Source organism: Leptonychotes weddellii, chromosome 16 (assembly GCF_054177405.1).
Source record: "Leptonychotes weddellii isolate Sample4059 chromosome 16, ASM5417740v2, whole genome shotgun sequence".
NCBI lineage: Eukaryota > Metazoa > Chordata > Mammalia > Carnivora > Phocidae > Leptonychotes > Leptonychotes weddellii.
In genome coordinates this window covers 32374046-32395155 of record NC_138384.1, presented here as the reverse complement: position 1 = coordinate 32395155, position 21110 = coordinate 32374046, and the positions used below count along the sequence as shown (strand labels likewise).

Here is a 21110-nt window from a genome sequence, read left to right as displayed (position 1 = left end):
TATGAAATTCTGGGAAAGTGGGAAACAGTAAGAAGAGGTTGCCATGGGTTCAGGAGGGGGAGAGGGAGGTTGAATAGGACTTTTTTAGTGTGGTGAAACTGTTCCATATGACACTGTAACAGTAGATACATGACACAATGCATTTGTCAAAACACTGAACTTCATAGCACAGTGACCTTCAATGTATGCAGATTTAAAAACATCATTTAGAAGTGGTGGGGGTGGTTCCTAGGATGAAATGCAGAACAAACAACATAATCTAACATTATAATATTACAACATATTAACAATCTCCCTGAAGGGCATGAGGTTACTAACCTGTCACTTTGGAAATGACATCTGTAAAATTAAAAGAAACTATTCTTGCCCCACCCCGTCCGGGAGCGGCCGGGAGCTGCTTTCCTCCGCCTGCCGAGATGGCGCTCGACCCCGCAGGGCAGCATCTCATACACGTCGAAAAGGATGTTTTGATTCCTAAAATAATGAGAGAAAAAGCCCGAGAGAGATGTTCTGAATGAGTTCAAGATTTTACCAAATGTTGCAAGGACTCTGGAATCCTTATGGTAGTAAAATGCCGGAAAGAAAATTCTGCATTGAAAGAATGTCTAACTGCTCATTATAATGATCCAGCCTTTTATGAAGAATGCAAAATGGAATACCTGAAGGAAAGGGAAGAATTCAGAAAAACTGGAATTCCTGCCAAGAAAAGGCTACAGAAACTTCCCACAAGCATGTAGGCAATTACTCAGATACTTAGCTCCGATACTCGTGGAAATCATTATCACCTAAAATAATGGACTCAAAGAAGTGTTTGCTTTATCCTAAACTATGGAAATAATAAAGATTTCCTTAAAAAAAAAAAAAAAGAAACTATTCTTGGGCGCCTGGGTGGCTCAGTTGGTTAAGCGACTGCCTTCGGCTCAGGTCATGATCCTGGAGTCCCAGGATCGAGTCCCGCATCGGGCTCCCTGCTTGGCAGGGACTCTGCTTCTCCCTCTGACCCTCCCCCCTCTCATGTGCTCTCTCTCATTCTAATAAATGAAATCTTAAAAAAAGAAACTATTCTTAGCACTGTACACTAGTTGATAAACTTGTTTCTCATGTGGGTATGGGTTTACAATTCTACTATCGCCATACATGTATCATTGTGGAATTCCACAACTAAGCAAATGGTAGGCAGATGGTGGGAGCAAGCTTTCTCAGTGTTTCACTGAAATAACACTAGACTGACTCGTGCAAGTAGGCCTGTTAGAAACAAGTTTTATACATGTGCCTTGACAGAGTTTTGACATGCAGCAGTGTGTTGCGATGTTTCAGGAGATGACACCGTGATATTGTGATAGAGTAAGAAATACACATTTGAGGGGCGCCTGGGTGGCTCAGTCGTTAAGCGCCTGCCTTCGGCTCAGGTCGTGATCCCAGGGTCCTGGGATCGAGCCCCGCATTGGGCTCCCTGCTCGGCGGGAAGCCTGCTTCTCCCTCTCCCACTCTCCCTGCTTGTGTTCCTCTCTAGCTGTCTCTCTGTCAAATAAATAAATAAATAAAATCTTTAAAAAAAAAAAAAAAGAAATACACATTTGGTCTTTATTCCTGGTTCCCAGCACAGAGCTCTTAAAACCTTGGAATTTCCTGATAGGGGTGGGAGGTGTGTCTTTTTTATTCATAACAAGACCCTTTCAACCATACCTGATTTTATGCAAATGAGATGAGTCTCAAAGTATGGAATCTGGTTACCAGAGGAACCAACCATGTGATTAGAGGGTTGGAACTTCCAGCCTCACCGTCCTGACCTCCAGGAGGTAAGAGAGGCTGAGATTAAGTTCAATCACAAACGGTCAAAGACACAAACAGTTCTAAAACCATTCATCCACTGCTGATTAAGACTGGGGTGGCAGGTATGGGGGATAATACTCATTTAGCCTTCTGAGCTTTCTGGGCATAGTTGGCGACCTTGTCAGCTCCAGCTGCCTTTTTTTTTAAGATTTTATTTATTTATTTGACAGAGAGAGAATGAGAGAGAGAGAGAGCATGAGAGGGGGGAGGGTCAGAGGGAGAAGCAGACTCCCCGCCGAGCAGGGAGCCCGATGTGGGACTCAATCCCGGGACTTCAGGATCATGACCTGAGCCGAAGGCAGTCGCTTAACCAACTGAGCCACCCAGGCGCCCCTCCAGCTGCCTTCTTGTCCACTGCTTTGATGACACCATTTAAGTTTAACAGTAAAAGACTGGTTAATGCTAACAATGCATTGTAGAACCAGGGACAATGTTTTGGGAACCATTTGGGGTGTGTGTGTGTGTGCTTGGGAACCATTTGGGGTGTGTGTGTGTGTGTGTGGCAGTTTTAGGTTATTAGTTTTTAAAATCAGTACTTTTTAATGGAAACAACTTGACCAAAATCTGTCACTGAATTTTGAGACCCATTAAAAATCAAAGTTTAATGAGACAAAAAAACCCAAAAACCCACAAATGGCCGATGAATTTAATCAGTTGTGCCTATGTAATGGAACCTCCCCAGAAACCCTAAAGGACAGGGTCCAGAAGAGCTTCAGATTGGTGAACACATCAAGGTGCTGGGAGAGGGATGTGCTCAGAGGGATGGAAACTCCACATCCCTTGCTCTATGCATCTCCTCCCTTTGGGTGTTCCTGAGTTGCATCCTTTACAATAAACTGGCAATCTAGTAAGTAGTGTTTTCCTGAGTTCTGTGAGCCATTCTAGCAAGTTATCGAACCTGAGGAGGGGGTTGTGGGTACCGCTGATGAGCAGTTGGTTAGAAGTGTAGGTGACAACCTGGGACTTGTGATTGACACCTGAAGTTGGGGCAGTCTTGTGGGACTGAGCCCTTAACCTGCGGAGTCTGCACTAACTCCAGGTAGTGTCAGAAGTGTTATGATCAGAGGAGACAGGTTTTTCAACAATATACTGATTCATTTCTGTAACTAGTACTGTGGGAAACTTTATACATATAACCAAGGGACATTCTGCAAAATAGCTGACCAGTATTCCTCAAAATTGTGTAGGTCATCAAAACCAAACAAGTCTGAGGACTGTCACAGCAAAGAGGAGCCTTTGCAGGTATGACTAAGTATAATAGGATATCCTGGAACAGAAAAAGATAAAAAATAAGAAAATCTGAATAAAGTATGGGGTGGCAAAGGATTTGAATACAATTCTCCAAAGATATACAAATAGCCAGTAAGCACATGAAAAGGTGGCCAACATCATGAGACACTGGGCAAATGCAAATAAAAACCACTTCATTACCCACTCGGATGACAGGTACTAACAGACGTTAGCAGTTCAAGTGGAAAAATTGAAATCTCATACACTGCTGGTAGGACTATAAAATGGTGCAGTCTTTTTGGAAAAGTTTGGCAGGTTTTCAAAAGATTAACACTTACCATGTGACCCATTCCTGGTATAGATCTAAAAAAATTGTAAATATGTCCGTACAAAAATTTATACATGAACATTCATAGCATTATTCAAATGGAAAAACCCCCAAATGACCATCAACTGATGGATGGGTAAACAAACACAGGGCATTGCTAGCTACACAGTAGATTACTTGACAATAAAAATGAAGTACTGATCCATGCTATGACAGGGATAAACCTTGAAAACATACTAAATGAACAGCTTACACAAGGCCACATGATGTTATGACTCCATTTTATACAAAATGAAACTAGGGTAGTCCCTGTACTAGGGGCTGGGGAGTGAATGCTAATGGATTTGGGTTTTTTTTCCTGGGGTGATGAAAATGTTCCGGAATTAGATAGTGGTGATGGTGGCAAACTCTGTAAGTACACTGGAAACCACGGAGTTCTACACCTTTTTTTAAAAGGCAGATTTAATGGCACAGGAGTTACTTCAATAGTTGGTAAAAAGATCCTCTGTGCGGCTGCTACTGCACAAGCTGATTCTGCAAAGCAGAACACAACCGAGTGCAGTCACAGGTCTTAACGGGGTTGGATTCTCCTTCCGTCTGGCTCTCACTACGGCCAGGACACCTGGGTAGAATTAAAACAAAGACTACACTGAACAACTCTAATGTTTTATAAACCTTTATTGGAAAGGCTACAAACTTTATATTGCCACTGCATTTCTTACCCTTGAAGTGGTTATGGGGAAGTAACCTTGGATACAAAACTAGGATGCTGTTGAACCTTGCCCAGGCTGGTTGTAAAGTATTTTTTGTACAATGGAGGTAGAGAGGACAGGGCAATAATTTTAACCTCACAGGCCTTGATTAATGCCAGGACACTTCCCACTCCCCCCTCCCGCCCCCCACTCAGGTTCTGGTAGACCTAGAAATAAACTACAAGTACTGTGTTTAGGCTCAGGGATGGCATAATACATTTTTAAATTTTAGCTTTCAGTTTTCCCTGTTTGTTCTTTTACAGATGTAAAACGTACAACTAATGTCTCTTTTCCCTAAAATTCCAGTGTGTTCTATAAAGATCTACTCTGGGAATGAAAAGAAGGTAATAGAAGATGGAAAGAAGAGCGACACAACAACCTCTTCATAGTAGTTTTACCTGATTTTTCTCATACCAGCCTGAGTCTTTTCTATAAAACATTAGTAATCAGTGCTTCCCCCAATCTCAAATATTCAACTTAATGGAGACAGAGAATCTTTAACTTAACATTTAATGAAAACAGAGCATTTTAACAGGTTCTTTGCAGACATGGTTCTAATATTGATTTGCTGTTACCTTATTTTTAAAAGGGGGTGGTGGTGGGGAGATACAGAGGCTAGATTAACCTGGCCCCAACGCTCAGGATCATAACTTACGAGTTACATAACTCTGATGTCCTTGACTGTACAAAGCATCAATTGAAGCCAATAAAGCCTGTTTCTACCAACATATCAAACTTTCTCTTTGCCTTTTAAAACTATAAAATGGGCACGTACCTGAGGCATAGGCTTCAGGCCAATGGGTTTTTAAGGGCTGCTTAAGAACCAGAATGAAGGATACATTCTCCAGCTTAAGGATACATTTTACAGTTCAAAGTATGTTCTTCCTTCTAAAAATGTGACACAAAGAATAATTTATACCAACTGCTTTTTATTATCGAGTTTCAGAAACCTTTCACAAGATGGTAAAAAAAAAGGGGGGGGGAAGGACTTTACAACCACAGCTAATGTTATTTTTTTCTCCATTGTTCCCAGTCAGCTCCAAACCCATTGTGTGCAAAGCCCATTTTTCCATGCATCTAAACGATAGATACAGGCTATGAAATTCTTTATTCTATTTGTAGCAGCTTATGCAGGTGCAGCCAAACACAAAGCTTCAGGACAAATTGTACACAAACTTTACAATGTGGGATTTGGATTTAAAATATGAAACATAAAATCTACACAAAACTGATAAAAATCAAGCACAGATACCAGGACTGAAACTTATAACCCATGTGTGAAAGGGAGTCTTGTTTCCTTTCAAGTGCTTTATTCTGCTACAGAACAGTCAAAATGAAGATGTAAAGCTTTGTGGTTAGTTTAAATTATACACTCTGTAGATACTATACCAATTTTAAAAGTTACACATAGACCAACAGATGTCCATCAGTTCCTCTGGATTGACCAGACACTCCAGCTGGATCGATGAAAGCAAACCGGGCAAATGTGGAAAGAAAATCCACCTGTGCAATTTGTTTGCAGAGTTTACTGATGGGCACATTGCACTCCTGGTCCATGATGGCTGCTGCTTTCTTCATCAGAGCTATCGTTATAGGCTTCACGCCTCTGACCACCTCCCGAGCCCCGAGTGCTATCAAATTCTTGAAGCTCTACCTCCTCTGTGTCTCCAATTATGTTTGGAACTTCTGGTCTAGATGGCAGAAGATCTTCTAGCTCCTTTATGAAAATCAAAACAAAACAAAAAGGTTAGTTTGTGAGCTATCTTCAACTTCCCTTTGGATACAATCTAAGGTATATCCAAGGTATATGCTTCTTTGAGAGTTAAAATAGATAAATATAGTGCACTTTAAACCAGAGATCACAAACTAATGACCCACAGATCAAATATGCAGACATCTTTTGTAAAACCCAACCACTGCTTAGAAAACAAAAGACCAGAAGTAGCTGCCAACATTTAAACGCTGGAAAATTTTACAGAAAACATGCCTTCCTGCATGGAAGGACTAATGCTAAGCTTTCGAAAGGCTGCCTCTTTAGGGGAGGGATCTGGTGTCCAGGGAGTCCCAATCCTTCCACCACCAACTTACATCCAGTCTGCTTTAATTCTTTACTATTCCCTGCTTGGCATCATCAATATTTACACCAGCAAGATTTGTTTTTGTTGTTATTTTGTTTTTTAAGAGAGAAACAAAGAGTGTGGGTGGGGGGAGAGGGAGAGAGAGAACCTGAAGCAGGTTCCACATCCGGTGAGGAGCCTGACATGGGGCTTGAAATACAGTTGGATGCTTAAGCAACTGAGCCACCCAGGCACACCAAGCTTTGCTTTTAATAATCACCAGGACAGCCCAACAATCACTCAAATGTTAAAAAATCTTAGCACCCAAAACAAATCAAAGGTGACAAACACCTCACTGTTAAACTTTAAGTAATTTGTTGCTTATATTTAGAGAGAACACTTACAGAAAGCTTGTCTGGGTTGATCCAGTTGTTTTCAGGAAACTGCACATCAAACTTTATGTAGAGATCACCTTTTTCAAAGGGATTACGATACTGTGGCATTCCTTCCCCTCGAACTACACGGACACATCCTATTATTTGAGTAAGTAAAAAGGAAATTATTAGAATTTTACCCAAGAAGAAAGGTGCTCAATAATTCTTTTGAGAGTCACCTACTATAAAAAAATTACAAACTGGAAAAAAAAAAAACCCAACAACGAAAACAAAACTACATGGAATCCTGGATTAGACAAAAATCAAGATTTACCTGGTTCAATTACTTTTCCAGGGGGGTATTTCACCACAATCTGACGTCCATCAAGGTGCTTAAATGTGAACTGAAATCCACATAGAGCTTCAACAAGTCCTATCTTATATGTCATGTGCAAGTCATTCCCATCTCTCTGAAACACCTACAAATAAAGCATACAAAACACATTTAAAAAAAAAAAAATTATGAAGCCATACCCTGTTGTGCTGTGTTCCTTGAAATGATTTCAAAACCTTAATTCTACCATTCATTGTAAAAGCCAAACTGTTGTCATCCCTAATTCCCTAAATTTATATAAAGAAACCTAGCTATTCTCATGTAATATACTAGAAACACCTATCAGAAAAGCATTGGGAGGAGCACCTGGGTGGCTCAGTTAGTTAAGCATTTGCCTTCAGCTCGGGTCCTGATCCCAGGGTCCTGAGATCAAGCCCTGAATTGGGCTCCCTGCTCAGTGGGGAGTCTGCTTCTCCCTCTCCTTCTGCCCTCCCCCCTGCTGGTGCACGCTGTCAAATGATTAAATAAAATCTTAAAAAAAAAAAAAAGGAAAGGAAAGCATTGGAATTGAGAAAACTGGCTCTAATAAAGCATAGCTCAGGCTCCAAAAAACAGAACCAGAGATATTCTGCAACTGTGGCTCATTTCCTGACCCTGCCTCTGAGCAAAAAAAGGTGTAGACAGTCCAGCAGGATTCTGTAGAAGAGGTTCATCTTGGAAGTGCTCCCCAGACATGACTGTAACAGGGGAAGGGGAGAGCCCAAGTTCAACATAAAAAGCTCAACCACTAAATGGGCTCAATATCATGCTTTACACATGTACAAGTAAGTATGACCTCACCTAAAATTCAAAATTTGCTTAGATAAATATAAATCAAACAGCAGTGCCAACAGTGACTAATTACAATATTAGTCTATGGCTTAGGTAATGCAAAGATTATTCAATAAACATCAAGTGTATTTCTGAGCTTTCAACGTGTAGGAAAAATACATCCAATTTCACACATACCTTACTTATAGTTTTTGCTTATTAGAATTTACAAATATCTATACTTCGCTTTTGAAATTTAAGATGAAACAAAACTGCAATGAAAGGTCACCTAGATTTTTTTCAATACAAAATAGTCTCTCCTCCAAAGAACAAAACAGATGAACATAAGGGAAGGGAAGGAAAAATAAGACAAAAATAGAGAGAGAAGCAAACCGTAAGAGACTCAACAAGAGGGAAGAAGATTGCTGGAGGGGAGATGGGATAATGGGTGATGGGCATTAAGGAGAGCACTTGATGTAATGAGTATTGGGTGCTATATGCAACTGATGAGGGGCGCATGGGTGGCTCAGTCGTTAAGGGTCTGCCTTCGGCTCAGGTCATGATCCCAGGGTCCTGGGATCGAGCCCCGCATCGGGCTCCCTGCTCGGCGGGAAGCCTGCTTCTCCCTCTCCCACTCTCCCTGCTTGTGTTCCCTCTCTCGTTGTGTCTCTATCAAATAAATAAACATTAAAAAAAAAGAGAGATTTGTATGTTTCAGCTATAGCACCCACCCTAATCTCATGGCCTGACAATTCCTTCAGCACAAACTTTGGGAGTAAAAAAAAAGCCCCAAACAAAATAACTACAAGCTTTTTCATGAACTAGTTGAGACTAGCCAAATTTTCTTAGAAGACTAACATTTTCAGGGCGCCTGGGTGGCTCAGTCAGTTGAGCGTCCGACTCTTGGTTTCGATTTGGCTAAGGTCAGGTCATGATCCCAGAGTCATGGCATCAGCCCGCATCCTGGCTCTGTGCTCACGAGGGAATCTGCTTGAGATTCTCTCGCCCTCCCTCCCCTCTCTGAAATAAATAAATCCTTAAAAAAAAGAAAGGTTAATATTTTCAGTGGTATTAATTAAACAAAAGCCTAAATCTCGGGCTCCAATTTACTTTACTGGTCATAGTAAAACCATAGTCTCTTCATAGTTACTTCACCCTAAAATTCATCCCAAAGGATGAAGTAACATCCTTTGACCTCTCACCAGCTGAACTTCCACTCTAACCTCTAACATCTCCTATTTTCTACTTTAGACAGTTACATCTGCTGTCTGTTGGAAATTCCATGCAATTCCACCACTTCCAACAATTTTAAGAGGTGACCTTCTTCCAAACGCCTCCCCACAGCCCCAAGAAAGAAAAGCAGTTTATTCTGAGAATCAGATCTCATCTGATTCTACATTATCCTTGAGGGACGACTACTTTGTATTTAGAAAGCAAAGCCAAGCCCATGGAGCCCAAAGCTAGTACTAAATGGGGAGTCAGAACTTAGATCCTTGTCTCCAAATCCAGTAATCTGTATTTTAAAAATCCTAACTCAATTATGTAGCAACACTAAAGACTGAATGTAGGATAAAAAAAAGTTTCACCACCAGTCTGACATACCAAAAACTCTCCTCCAAATAAACATTACTTCTTAACTTCTCCATTACCCTCCTGCTGCTGCATGCCACACACCATTTGGTAACTGTCCTCAAACTATTCCAATGAGGGCGCCTGGGTGGCTCAGTTGGTTAGGCGACTGCCTTCAGCTCAGGTCATGATCCCAGGGTCCTGGGATCGAGTCCTGCATCGGGCTCCCTGCTCTGCAGGGAGCCTGCTTCTCCCTCTCCCACTCCCCCTGCTTGTGTTCCCTCTCTCGCTGTGTCTCTGTCAAATAAATAAATAAAATCTTAAAAAAAAAAAAACTATTCCAATGATAGATCAATGAAAATACCCACATGTTGTCTGTACCGTCTTACAATACAGTTTATAACCAAGCATATTATAAACATCTCAATTACCTAGCTATCTTTCTGCCTTTCTGCCTTGTTACATGGTGTTGTGCATGAAAGGCATGATTGAACAAATGAAGAAATGGCTACAATGCCAGTTAACAGAGAATCTTTTAAAAGAGTTACAGCTCTTTTTGGGGCTCCTGGGTGGCTCAGTCAGTTGGGCGTCCAGACTCTTGCTTTCGGCTCAGGTCCTGCTATCAGGGTTGTGAGATCAAGCCCCATGTTGGGCTCTGCACTGAGTGTGGAGTCTGCTTGAGATTTGCTCTCCCTCTGCCCCTCCCCCCAACTCTGTCTTTCTCAAATAAATAAATAAATCTTTGGGGGAAAACAACTACAGGGTTACAAATATTTCAACCTACAAGACCCTAAAGCAGAATTTTAGGAATTACTATTTTTTAGCAAGCAGGAAGCCCTTGCTATTTGTACGTTTGGCAATATCCACAAAGGGCCTAGATATATATATAGTAATTTATAGCTTTGCTGAGGTAAGAAATTTATCCTGAGAAAGGTTAGTAGTATAGGAGAGCAAGCCACAATCTAGTTAGAGAATTAATCTAACCAATCTAATTCCCAGAATCTACATCTCAATATGGCTTTACTCTCTATTAGATTCTTTTAAGTGATTTTCAAAATTTACCTTACTTGTAGAAATCACCACCAAAAGAGAGAAAATTTCAGTACAAACTAAAAAGGTGGTTGACTTGTGATATAAGGACCTTCAGAGAAACTCAAGTCAATGTGGTCAAGTACAATGCCAGAACCCTGTCAAAAATCAGAATCTGGGTGATTACTAAAGAGGTTTCCTGAATAGCTCCAGATACCGTCTTCAAGAATAAAGGTCCACAGTATACTCTATAGCACATTAAAAAATACACGTGCGGGGGCACCTGGGTGGCTCATTCGGTAAACTGTCTGCCTTCAGCTCAGGTCACGATCCCGGGGTCCTGGGATCGAGCCCTGCATCAGGCTCCCTGCTCAGCAGGGAACCTGCTTCTCCCTCTCCCTTTGCTGCTCCCCCTGCTTGTGCTCTCCCGCTCGGTCAAATAAATAAGTAAAATCTTAAAAAAAATACACATGCAATGGTATAATCAAAATAATATACACTAGACCAGATCGTTGGACCAGTTAATTATGCCTTGTACATAACATACAATATATATCCAAAATAATAATAATAATTATTTTTAAGATTTTATTTATTTGAGAGAGCATGCAAGCAGGGGTGGGGGGAGGGGCAGAGGGAGAGGGAGAAGCAGACTCTCAACTGAGCAGGAAGGCTGATTTGGGCTCGATCCCAGGACCCCAAGATCATGACCTGAGCGGAAGGCAGATGCTTAAACCAACTGAATCACCCAGGTGCCCCCAAAATAGTTTTTCTTAAACTGCAGAACCTTTTAAGAAAAGCTCACATGGTTAACCCAGTATGTAAAAACTAATCAAGAGAGCAGCACTGAAGACTGAAGCCCTATCTACCACTCACCCTCTATCAAAGGAGTTTCACAATGAAAAATAAGCTGCCTTAGATAATCTGGTCCAATGCCCTACTTTTTTTTTTTTTTAAAGATTTTATTTATTTATTTGAGACAGAGAGAATGAGAGAGAGAGCACTTGAGAGGGGGGAGGGTCAGAGGGAGAAGCAGGCTCCCCGCTGAGCAGGGAGCCCGATGCGGGACTCGATCCAGGGACTCCAGGATCATGACCTGAGCCGAAGGCAGTGGCTCAACCAACTGAGCCACCCAGGCGCCCGCCCTTTTTTTTTTTTTAAGATTTTATTTATTAGGAGAGAGAGAGACAGTGAGAGAGGGAACACAAGCAGGGGAAGTGGGAGAGGGAGAAGCAGCCTTCCCGCGGAGCAGGGAGCCCGATGCGGGGCTCGATCCCAGAACCCTGGGATCATGACCTGAGTGGAAGGCAGACGCTTAACAACTGAGCCCCCCCAAGCGCCCCAATGCCCTTATTTTCATACAAGGAAACTGGGGTATAACCACAACAGGATTACTTAAGATTATAGTGCTAATCAATGGCTGAGCTGGAACCAAAACTGACTCCTTTTCAGTGCTTCTGAAAGCACCTGCTTTGTTGGTCTACTAAGCAAGTCAGTTCTTATAAACTCAGCCCAACCACTTAACTTCATTTATGTTCAATGTTGTTCCAAAGAACCCAAAAAGATCTAAACCTGTATCTTGACCGCAAGACCCATTTCTGAATAAAACAAAAATCAAACAAACAAACAAACAAAAAGGGATTTACCTCATGTTCCTTCTCTTGTAGCAAAAGAACAATGTCTCCTGGTTCCACTCCTGGGGCCTGATCTGCTTCCCCAGTGAATGTAATTCTCTGTCCATGTTTCATGCCTTTGTCTACGTGGACTTCAAGAATCTTGACTTCTTTAATCACCTTCTTCCCCTCACATTTTTTACAGCGGTCCTTTTCATTAATTACCTCTCCTAGAAAGAGAGTAACATTAAAACTTCCAGCAAGAGTACTACGTTGCACTCTTTTTTTTTTTTTTAAAAGATTTTATTTATTTATTTGACAGAGAGACACAGTGAGAGAGGGAACACAAGCAGGGGGAGTGGGAGAGAGAGAAGCAGGCTTCCCGCCGAGCAGGTAGCCCAATGCGGGGCTCGATCCCAGGACCCTGGGATCATGACCTGAGCCGAAGGCAGACGCTTAACGACTAAGCCACCCAGGTGCCCCCTACATTGCACTCTTAAGATACGTCTTAATAATGTTTTTATTCATTAAATAAATGTTGTGCATTTAACTGCTATCTAAAATTTTATTTATTTTTATTTTATATATTTTTTTAAAGATTATATTTATTCATTTGAGACAGAGAGAGAGAGAGAGAGCACCAGCAGGGGGAGAGGCAGAAGCAGGCTCCCCGCCGAGCCAGGAGCCCGACATGGGGCTCAATCCCAGGACCTTGGGATCATGACCTGAGCTGAAGGCAGACGCTTAACAATCTGAGCCACCCAGGTGCCCCTAAAGTTTTGTTTAAATTATTATTCTTTTTTTTTTTAAAGATTTTATTTATTTATTAGAGAGCGAGCGAGAAACAGCATGAGAGAGGAGAGGGTCAGAGGGAGAAGCAGGCTCCCTGCTGAGCCGGGAGCCCGATGTGGGACTCGATCCCAGGACCCTGGGATCATGACCTGAGCCGAAGGCAGTCGCTTAACCAACTGAGCCACCCAGGCGCCCTAAATTATCATTCTTAATAACAGAAACTCACATCTTACTACAGGTTACCTGAAGGACCCAGCTAACTGGTTCCCTCTATTTCAAAGAAACGTATGAGAAATGTAATGTATCTTAAACACTACTCTCTTGGCTCCTGACTCTATTTTCTAAAGTTAAAACAAAGCCTAAGCTTCAAGGAAAAAAAAAAGGGTGGTCAGATGCTGAAGCTTCTACAAGTGCTACTTCCTTTTTTGTTTTCAGGCTTAGTTTCAAGTAAGTTTAACTCTGCTGACAGAGACAACCCAAATAAAAACTTAAGTATCTTTTATGGCTCATTATTACATTGTATAGTTGGTAGGAGATTTTATTTATTTCCTAGACTAACCCCTGCTCAGATGTCCTATTACAGATCTTCCTTTTATTTAGGTACGCTATCACTGAGAAATTTCCAAAACCAATTAAGAAATGGCTAAATTTTAGCTGACACTGAGTACCCCCATACCACGTTTAGGACAACACAGCTTCTTTTCTATGTGTTCTTCTGAAACATTTAATTAGTGGTATAATAAAGTAAAACTGAAGTTCTACATGTGAAAAAATAGCATTGATTTCTACTGGCTGATTACTGGCACACTTTAATGCTTAGGTAACATGTATAATTAATGACTTGAGGGACTATTTCTAGAACACTGCTTTCAAAAAGTATGTTCTGCAAAACACCAGTTCCTCATAATGGAATGGCACATGGGTAAAGATTTCAGTAAACTTTGGTTTCTTGATAGCAGGAACTGTTAAGAGGCTTTAATAAGGTAAAGTGCACTAAGACTTTCCAGGAGGGGAATATAATATGCAGTTTCTCCATTATTTCACCACTTCCTGGAGTAATTTGGAAAAAGATGGTCTAGAACTGTGCTGTCCAATAAGGTAGCCACCAGCCATCTGTGATTATTTAAAGTTTAAATTAATTAAAATTAAAAATTCAGTTCCTCAGTCACACTAGCTACATTTCATGTACTGAATAGTCACAGGTGGCTAGTGGTGACCATACTCAACATTGCATATATAGAACATCTCCATCATTGTAGGAAAATTTTACTAGATGGCACTGCTCTAGAACAGGGTCTGGTAAACTAAATCCCCAGGCCAAATTGGGTATGCCCTTGTTTTTCTAAGAAATGTTTAACTGGAAGTCAGTCATGCCCATTTGGTTATATATTGTCTATGGCTAAAAAGCACTACAAGGACAGAGGTGAGTAGTAGTTTCAGAAATCACTCTGAGCCTAAGTATTTCAAAGTCATTTAAAACCTAAAGTATTTACTTCTGTGAGAAGCTTCAATTCCCCTTACCTATCCTTAAAAGCTAGCTAAAGCTTACAGTAAAATCCTCCACTTATCAGAATAACTAAACAATTTGCTGTCTCCCTCTTTATCAAATATAACCTTTAATAATATAAAGGGACAAAGGACTTTGCCCATCCTTTCGGAACTAAAGACTAACATTTTATTGAACATAATACAAATTTACTGTGTTCATTGGGCCTATGCATAATAGAATAATTATTTTCACATTCTTCTTTTAGAACTCTATCTTTTCTTTAATAAGATGAATACAAACACATATTAAAAAAGAAAAATTGTAAGCCTCTCCAATTCCTGCATTTCTAATCCATTTCAACATAAAAGCAGAGAAGTATTGGCATGCATACCTTCTCCATTACAGTCAGAACACACAGACTGCATCTGTTGTACCATTCCTGGAGCCAGCTGTCTGATCATGATGCGTACACCTCGACCCCGACAAGCACTACACTTCTGAACAGCTCCAGACTTTCCACCTTGGCTAAAGCAAGCAAATATATAAATTAGATTTTTGCCCACGGACCATTCCACTGGCCATGACAAACAGGAAATGTGCTTTTTACCTTCATCTTCAACCCCCAATGACTAGTATTTAAACTGACTTTCAAATGTATCAGAAAATGTTCTATGTTGGGTAGTTTAAATCATGAACAATTTTTACCTGGTAGAGACTAAAAGTGTCACTGAAAGAACAGACGGAAATTTATTTCATAAACCTGAACACACACTTACCCACTGCATGCACTACAGAGTACATTCTTGCTAAGTTGTAGTTTGGTTGTCTTGCCATTATACAGATCTTCTAAAGACACTCTGGGGAGAAAAGAATTAGGTCCAATCAAATTTTGCCAAGTTCTCCTAAATTCAAGATATAAATGACCGCTGATACAGCAAATTCCACTATAACCTTTTAAAGAATTCAAAATCATCTTACATTAATTAAGTCAACTGATCGAAGTTTTATTTTGTGGCTCAAATAAGCAGAAGACTTTTATGATTATGGACAGTATCCATGGTGCTCAAAGCCACAACCTATAGGATCAGGCTAACAATTTGTTATGCTACATTTTCTGACAGAGCTGATAACTGAACAAACTCAAGCATCACAACCTTCTTCTGGCCTCAGGCAGGAGACCCTTCATCTAATCCAACCCTCGGAATGAGGTACAATTATTATCCTCATTTTACAAGACAAAACTGAACAGACGGGTTAACTTGCCTTACTTGATCACATAGGCAGCTTTGTTCCAAAGTCCATGCTCTACTAAAGGCTTTGCTCCCCCCAAGGACAATTTTTAGAAAGGTGACAAAGTTATATTACAACTTATGGGAGTTATATGCAACTTAGATAGCGTATGTCTCAAAAACAAAAGTAACCTTATCAGCAGTGTGACAGAGAGGAGGGAAAGGTTTTCAACAGGGAGCCTAGAAGCTTAAGAGGTCTTAAGGACCCACTGACTTATAATCAAAATTATATATCTGAACTTCTACCAAATTTCCAAAGGGGTCTATCATCAAAAAAAAAAAAAAGAAAAAAAAAAGGAGAGTTTAAAAGCCTATTAAAAATGCGTAACTGATAAAACCCAATTCGCCTTTATATAGCATATTTGAATTACAGGACCATTCATTTCCAAACTAACCTCAAAAAAACCTATGTATATCAAGTCTCAAAAAGACTATTCTTTTAGGATCTGAACGCAGTGCTTTTAATGTGGTTTTACCCTTCTCACTGTGTTTTTAAAACTGCTTTAGCAGTGAAGATTTACTTTAAAATAGAGGAACAATTGTTAAAAGTATTTTGCAAAGCACCTATACTATTTATATTGTGGCATTCCAACTTTCCCCAAATCATTATTTCAAGCTTAAATTTATACGTTCTAGACAGTATAAGAATAAAACACTGATGGACAAAACATTAGCAACACTTTCAAATAATAACATAGCTACAGCTTAATCAGACAAAAGCAACTGGCTGCATCTGTCTTTTATACTCATAACAATCTTTAACCAAATCATCTACAGAAGGCAAAGAGGTAGATCTTTTCCTCCTTACATATTAAATTACACTTAGTATGCAAAACCACTACCTAAGAGGCCAGAAAAACACACACTTCAACAAACATGGCCAATGAAGGAAAAATGTGGGTAATGGTCTGGCCAAGCTGGCACTCTCCACCAATGGTGCTAAACTGGCACAATCCTTTACAAGGCAATTTAGTTGTATTTATCAGCCTCAAAACACTGATGCCTGCCTGAGAATCTCTGCCAAGAAAAGACAAAGCTGTATATAAAGATACTCAAAGCAGCTATTTACTACAGAAAAAAATTGGCAACATCCTCTAGAAAAGGTGAATGCTTGAATAAATCATGGAACTGAATATTATAAAGACACCCAAAATGAAATATTATAACTATAGGTAAATTTTAGGGTGGCCGGTTAGCTCAGTTGGTTAGAGCATGGTGCTGATAACAATAGGTAAATTTTAAATAATGTTAAAAGAAAATAGCATTTGCGGTATACAATGAAAAAAATTTTAAAGTGAATATTAATTTTTTAAGACACAGCAAGTACTTTTTTGATCTTATTTACTTCTTAAATCACTTTTGTATCAAAGAAAAAAAGAACTAATCACACTGTACAACTATTACTCTTGGAATAATATCCAAATGATAATTTCTGAGGATAAAGTCTTTTAAAATACAAATTTAAGAATGAGATCCAAACAATGTAGTTTACACTTCCTCTAATCTACTCAAACATATAAATTAGGTAATATGAAATATTTTAAATAAACACTTGAAAGTCTATGGCATTTGCTAGTAAAACCATTATTGGTTCATGAAAAGAGGATAAAAGACCTCACAAACTTTGCAAAGTAAAATAGCTATTTTCATATTGTAGAGCTCATGGGCTCACAGTCTAAGACCAAGGTCAGACACCATTCATATGTTGGCAGGTTAATGTCAGGCTAGAAGCCAGCAAGCTCCATGGAAACCAATTTAGGAGAGTTCACATGGAGGATCAAGTAATGAGTGACTGTAACATGTAAACAAACTAGTCAGAGTCACTCACTGTGTTAAGTTTTTAAATAAAAAGTAACTTGAAAAATTTAAATACTTAAAAAGAAAATAATCTTCATAACTGAAATTTTAAATCATGTAGTAACAAGCGGCTTCAGACCAATATAAAACCATCTGCCTCCTCTGTAGAAATATCAACCATCCTTTAAGATCTATAGCAAAATACAAACACCCAGGTTATCAAATTTAATTTTGTCACCCAATGAGGATAGTAAGGAAATGGAAGATTTTTTTTTCTGACAATAGGACGTTTTTGATACCTTTATCTTTACTAAGCATTACTACTTGAAAAAATAGTACTTAATATTTTTTTAAAAAAGAAAAAAAGATATTCACTTAAGTGGATGCATCATGTCTTCTCCTCTTCTTCTGCCATTTCGACTTCTACTCTGATTGCCCATGAAGCCGAACAATCCCCCACCAAAAATGTGAGAGAAAATATCATCCATGCCACCACCTCCACCGCTACCTTCCCGAAGACCTTGTTCTCCATATCTGTCATATAATTCACGCTTCTCAGGGTTTGACAGTACTTCATATGCAAAACTGATTTCTTTGAACTATAAAAGAAAAAAAAGTAACAAGGAAAACAACTGGATTTTCAAGTAGAGGAGTGGGGCAAAGGCTACAGGAATCTGGAATCCAATTATTCTAACAAAAGCTATAAATTACCTTTGGTTTGATTCTGGTCCTATCTCCCACCTACCACTGCCCGGAATGTTAGCATTCCCATTACAAAACCAAAATACTCTTCATGTAAAACTTTGGCTCTATGGTAAGAGATGGGACTTTTCTTGACTTTTTTGAAGCAGGGCAATTTAAAACTGAAACCTCATGGGGCAAAATCTCAAATAACTTACTTTGTCACCAGCATTTGGATTCTTATCAGGATGGTATTCCTTGGCTAACTTTCTGTATGCCTTCAATAAAAAAGAAAATTTAAAAAAAAAAGGTTACATACAAAATCTGATTTAAAGATTTATGAGTACTAAATATCCATTTTTCTGAGAAGCAATGTTTTAAAATCACACCTTCCAAAAACATCTTTTATTCATTGAGACTGACAAACTGGATTCGTAAGCTGAGAAAATATCTCAATATTGTTTACTAATTTATCCACCTCAATACTGTTTACTCACTAACCAAAAACAAAATATCGAAAAATTTCATATTTTCACTATTGTCAAATGTCTTTGATGGCCAGTAACCAGACCAAGAAAACTCTAATGAACGCTAAAGAAATGACTGTTAAGTTTGTTAAAACTGCGAAATATTTTAACTAAAAATTAAGCTAAGGTAAGAACCTCTGCTCAGGATGGCTCCTGCCTTCCCTCTAATTGAAACATCAAGAGAAGCTCCTTTTATTTTTTCATATGGCAGATTAATCAGGGTATTAATTAACTAGAGTAACTTCAGTCTTCCTGAAGTTGCATACATTTAGGTGGCTAGAATATACTGCACTTAAGTCTTTATTCAGACACATGAATTATATAATACAGACTAGCATTTCCGGTAAGGTAACAGGAAGTCCATTTTACTCTCAACTCTACCCGTCCCAATGCCTAAAGAGCAGTCTCATTTTTTCTCAGCTTACAAATCTGGATACTCTAAGCTCGGTGAAGACCGAGTAGGGCTCAGTCAAATGCCGCAAGTGCTCTGAAATCCTGAGATCAAAGATTCGCAGCATTGCAGACAGCAATAAGGCCTTATATTTATTTTTAGTGTACACTCAGGTGTTTGGCTGGTACCCACGACTTATTCCTGAACCGAGTACAGAAACATCTAGGTTACCTGCCCACAGAACAATACACCCAAACAGAGACCCACGGGGCGGTGGGCGAAGGAGGAAGAGTGGGAGGTGCTCCTGCGGCTGCGGCACCCAGGAAACATCCCCAACCGCCCGGAGGCGCCGGCGGGGGCGGCCTCAACCCTCCCGCCAGGCCCTAGACCCAGCCCGGACTCGGCTCCGAAGCCGACGACCGCGGCGTGGACAACTTCTCCCCCGAGGCCGGGATGCGCTGCGCGCCTCTGTCCAACCTGTTTTTCCAGGGTGATGACCTCCGCGCGGGGAGGGCCGCGCAGGCTGCAACCTCCCGGGAGCGCCCGGCCTCCGGCGCCCGCCGGGGGAGGGAGGAATGAAGCGTTCTCGTCGTGTTTGCGCAGAGGCGGGTTTTATTTGCTGCATTTGCGGGCAGGCGGGGCCGACGGCCCAAGGTCAGCCGAGGCCGGTCTCGCTGCCGCCGCCGCCCCCCAGCCTGAGCCCGCCACGTCCGGCGCCGGCTCGTGGGCAGCCCCGTAGCGCGGCCTGGCCGCCTCAGCAAAGCAGGCCCGCGCCCCTCACACCCTGCCCGGCCGTCCCGCTCCCCACTACCTTCTTCAGCTCGTTCTCGCTGGCGCCGGGCGGGACGCCCAGGATGTCGTATAGCTTGGTGTCGGCCACGTTTGCCATGGCGGCCGGCCGGGCAGCGCTTAGGGAAGAAGGCGACGGAGCGGACGGAGCGAAGCCAGGCCCACAGCGGCGTCGGCGGCAGCGCAGGCCAAGGAAGACAGCGAGGGGGAAGAGGGGCGGGGCTGAACTTTGACCCGGCGCACGGCGCGCCGTGACGTCGCTGCGCGGTGTCCGCCCCTGAGCCCTCGGCCCCGGCCGTTGGGGGTCGTGGTGGTGAAGGACCCGGCGGAAGGCTCCCTTCTCCTCAGGGTCCAGTCACCGGGGCGGGGTCCAGCGTAGAAACTGAGAGAACTGTGACCCGCGCTTTCCAAGAATTCGGCTCTCTGCGAAAGGCGTGTATGGAGGGTGCTGAGGGGATGAAGAGGCCACCCCCTCGGTCAGCTTCGAGTCCGGCGGGCGAGAAAACCAGGCCGGGCCCCCGCGGGAAGCCCCGCAGAGGTCGTCCTCCGAATCCGAGATGCCGCAGGTGGACCCTCTGCGTCTGGTTCCCTCGGGGTTTAAGATGAAAAACAGCACCTGGGTGTGTGTCTGTCTTTGTGTCTCTGTCGTGTGTGTTTTGTATTAAGAAATTTTTAAACATTCACCAAAAGTAGTATGTTGCACCGAAGAGTACAACAGTTAGCTACATCTTACCGATTTTGTTTATCTCCTCCCACCCATACTCCCTAATCTCCATTGTTTTAAGGGAAACCATTTTATTCATAAATGTATATACCTAATATACCTTTTTAAGGCATAATCACATTTAATGAAATTGAGTCCATCTAATTCATTGTCCATGTTCGGATTATCACCGTTGCCTTCATGACCTTTCACAGTTGGTTTGTGGCATCCGGGTCCAAATTAAGGCCGACCCGTTGTGTCTGGATCACGTGTTTAAGTTTCTAACTTGATAGCTTTAAAGTTAGCCAACACCATAGCTCTAGAGGGTATAAGGCAGCTTGGCCGGACACAGAGTTACCTGGTGATTGATGCCCATTGATTAACATTCGTTTCAGAAAATGTTTGCAGTGCACCCACCACGTGCTGTGATGTACAGTCACCTGGACTGGGGGAGGGGAGGGTTACAAGAGAATAAGCCATTGTGCCTGCCTCCAACTCACTAACGGTTTATGGAGACAGAAAAGTAAGATGTTCTGATCCTTTGGAACCCGAACTGGTAGTAAAGACTCCGGCATAATCATTGCAGAATAATCTCTCTTCCTTGGCGTTCCTCCAACCGTAGTTGTGGAGGGCCTTGAGTACCATGCCAAGGAGTTTGAAATTTATCCTGAAAACCCTGGGGAGTAACTGATGGGAAGTCATGGTACTCCTTCCACCTAACTC

The 21110-nt window shown here is 41.4% G+C and overlaps 1 protein-coding gene and 1 pseudogene across 1 annotated transcript; one reads left to right on the top strand and one right to left on the bottom strand.

The window, feature by feature from the left end:
• Window positions 1–351: 351 nt before the first annotated feature.
• Window positions 352–870, top strand: LOC145717484 (COX assembly mitochondrial protein homolog pseudogene; annotated as a pseudogene).
• Window positions 871–4635: 3765 nt separating this feature from the next.
• On the bottom strand, window positions 4636–19900 carry DNAJA2 (DnaJ heat shock protein family (Hsp40) member A2). Its single transcript, XM_081806631.1, has 9 exons — window positions 19707–19900; window positions 18196–18255; window positions 17672–17895; window positions 14987–15067; window positions 14602–14735; window positions 11963–12159; window positions 6909–7053; window positions 6605–6732; window positions 4636–5860 (listed from the first exon to the last, which is right to left on the bottom strand). Exons 1-9 carry the CDS (start codon window positions 19782–19784, stop codon window positions 5669–5671), a joined length of 1239 nt encoding a protein of 412 aa, XP_081662757.1. The 5' UTR covers window positions 19785–19900; the 3' UTR covers window positions 4636–5668.
• Between the last annotated feature and the right edge of the window lie 1210 nt (window positions 19901–21110).

Coding starts and splice junctions, on each gene's coding strand:
- DNAJA2 (XM_081806631.1), bottom strand. CDS start 19,784: ATGGCAAACGTGGCCGACACCAAGCTATACGACATCCTGGGCGTCCCG. Junction 18,256..19,706: donor GCGAGAACGAGCTGAAGAAG/GTAGTGGGGAGC, acceptor TTTTTATTGAAG/GCATACAGAAAGTTAGCCAA. Junction 6,733..6,908: donor TGGAAAAGTAATTGAACCAG/GTAAATCTTGAT, acceptor CTCAAATAATAG/GATGTGTCCGTGTAGTTCGA.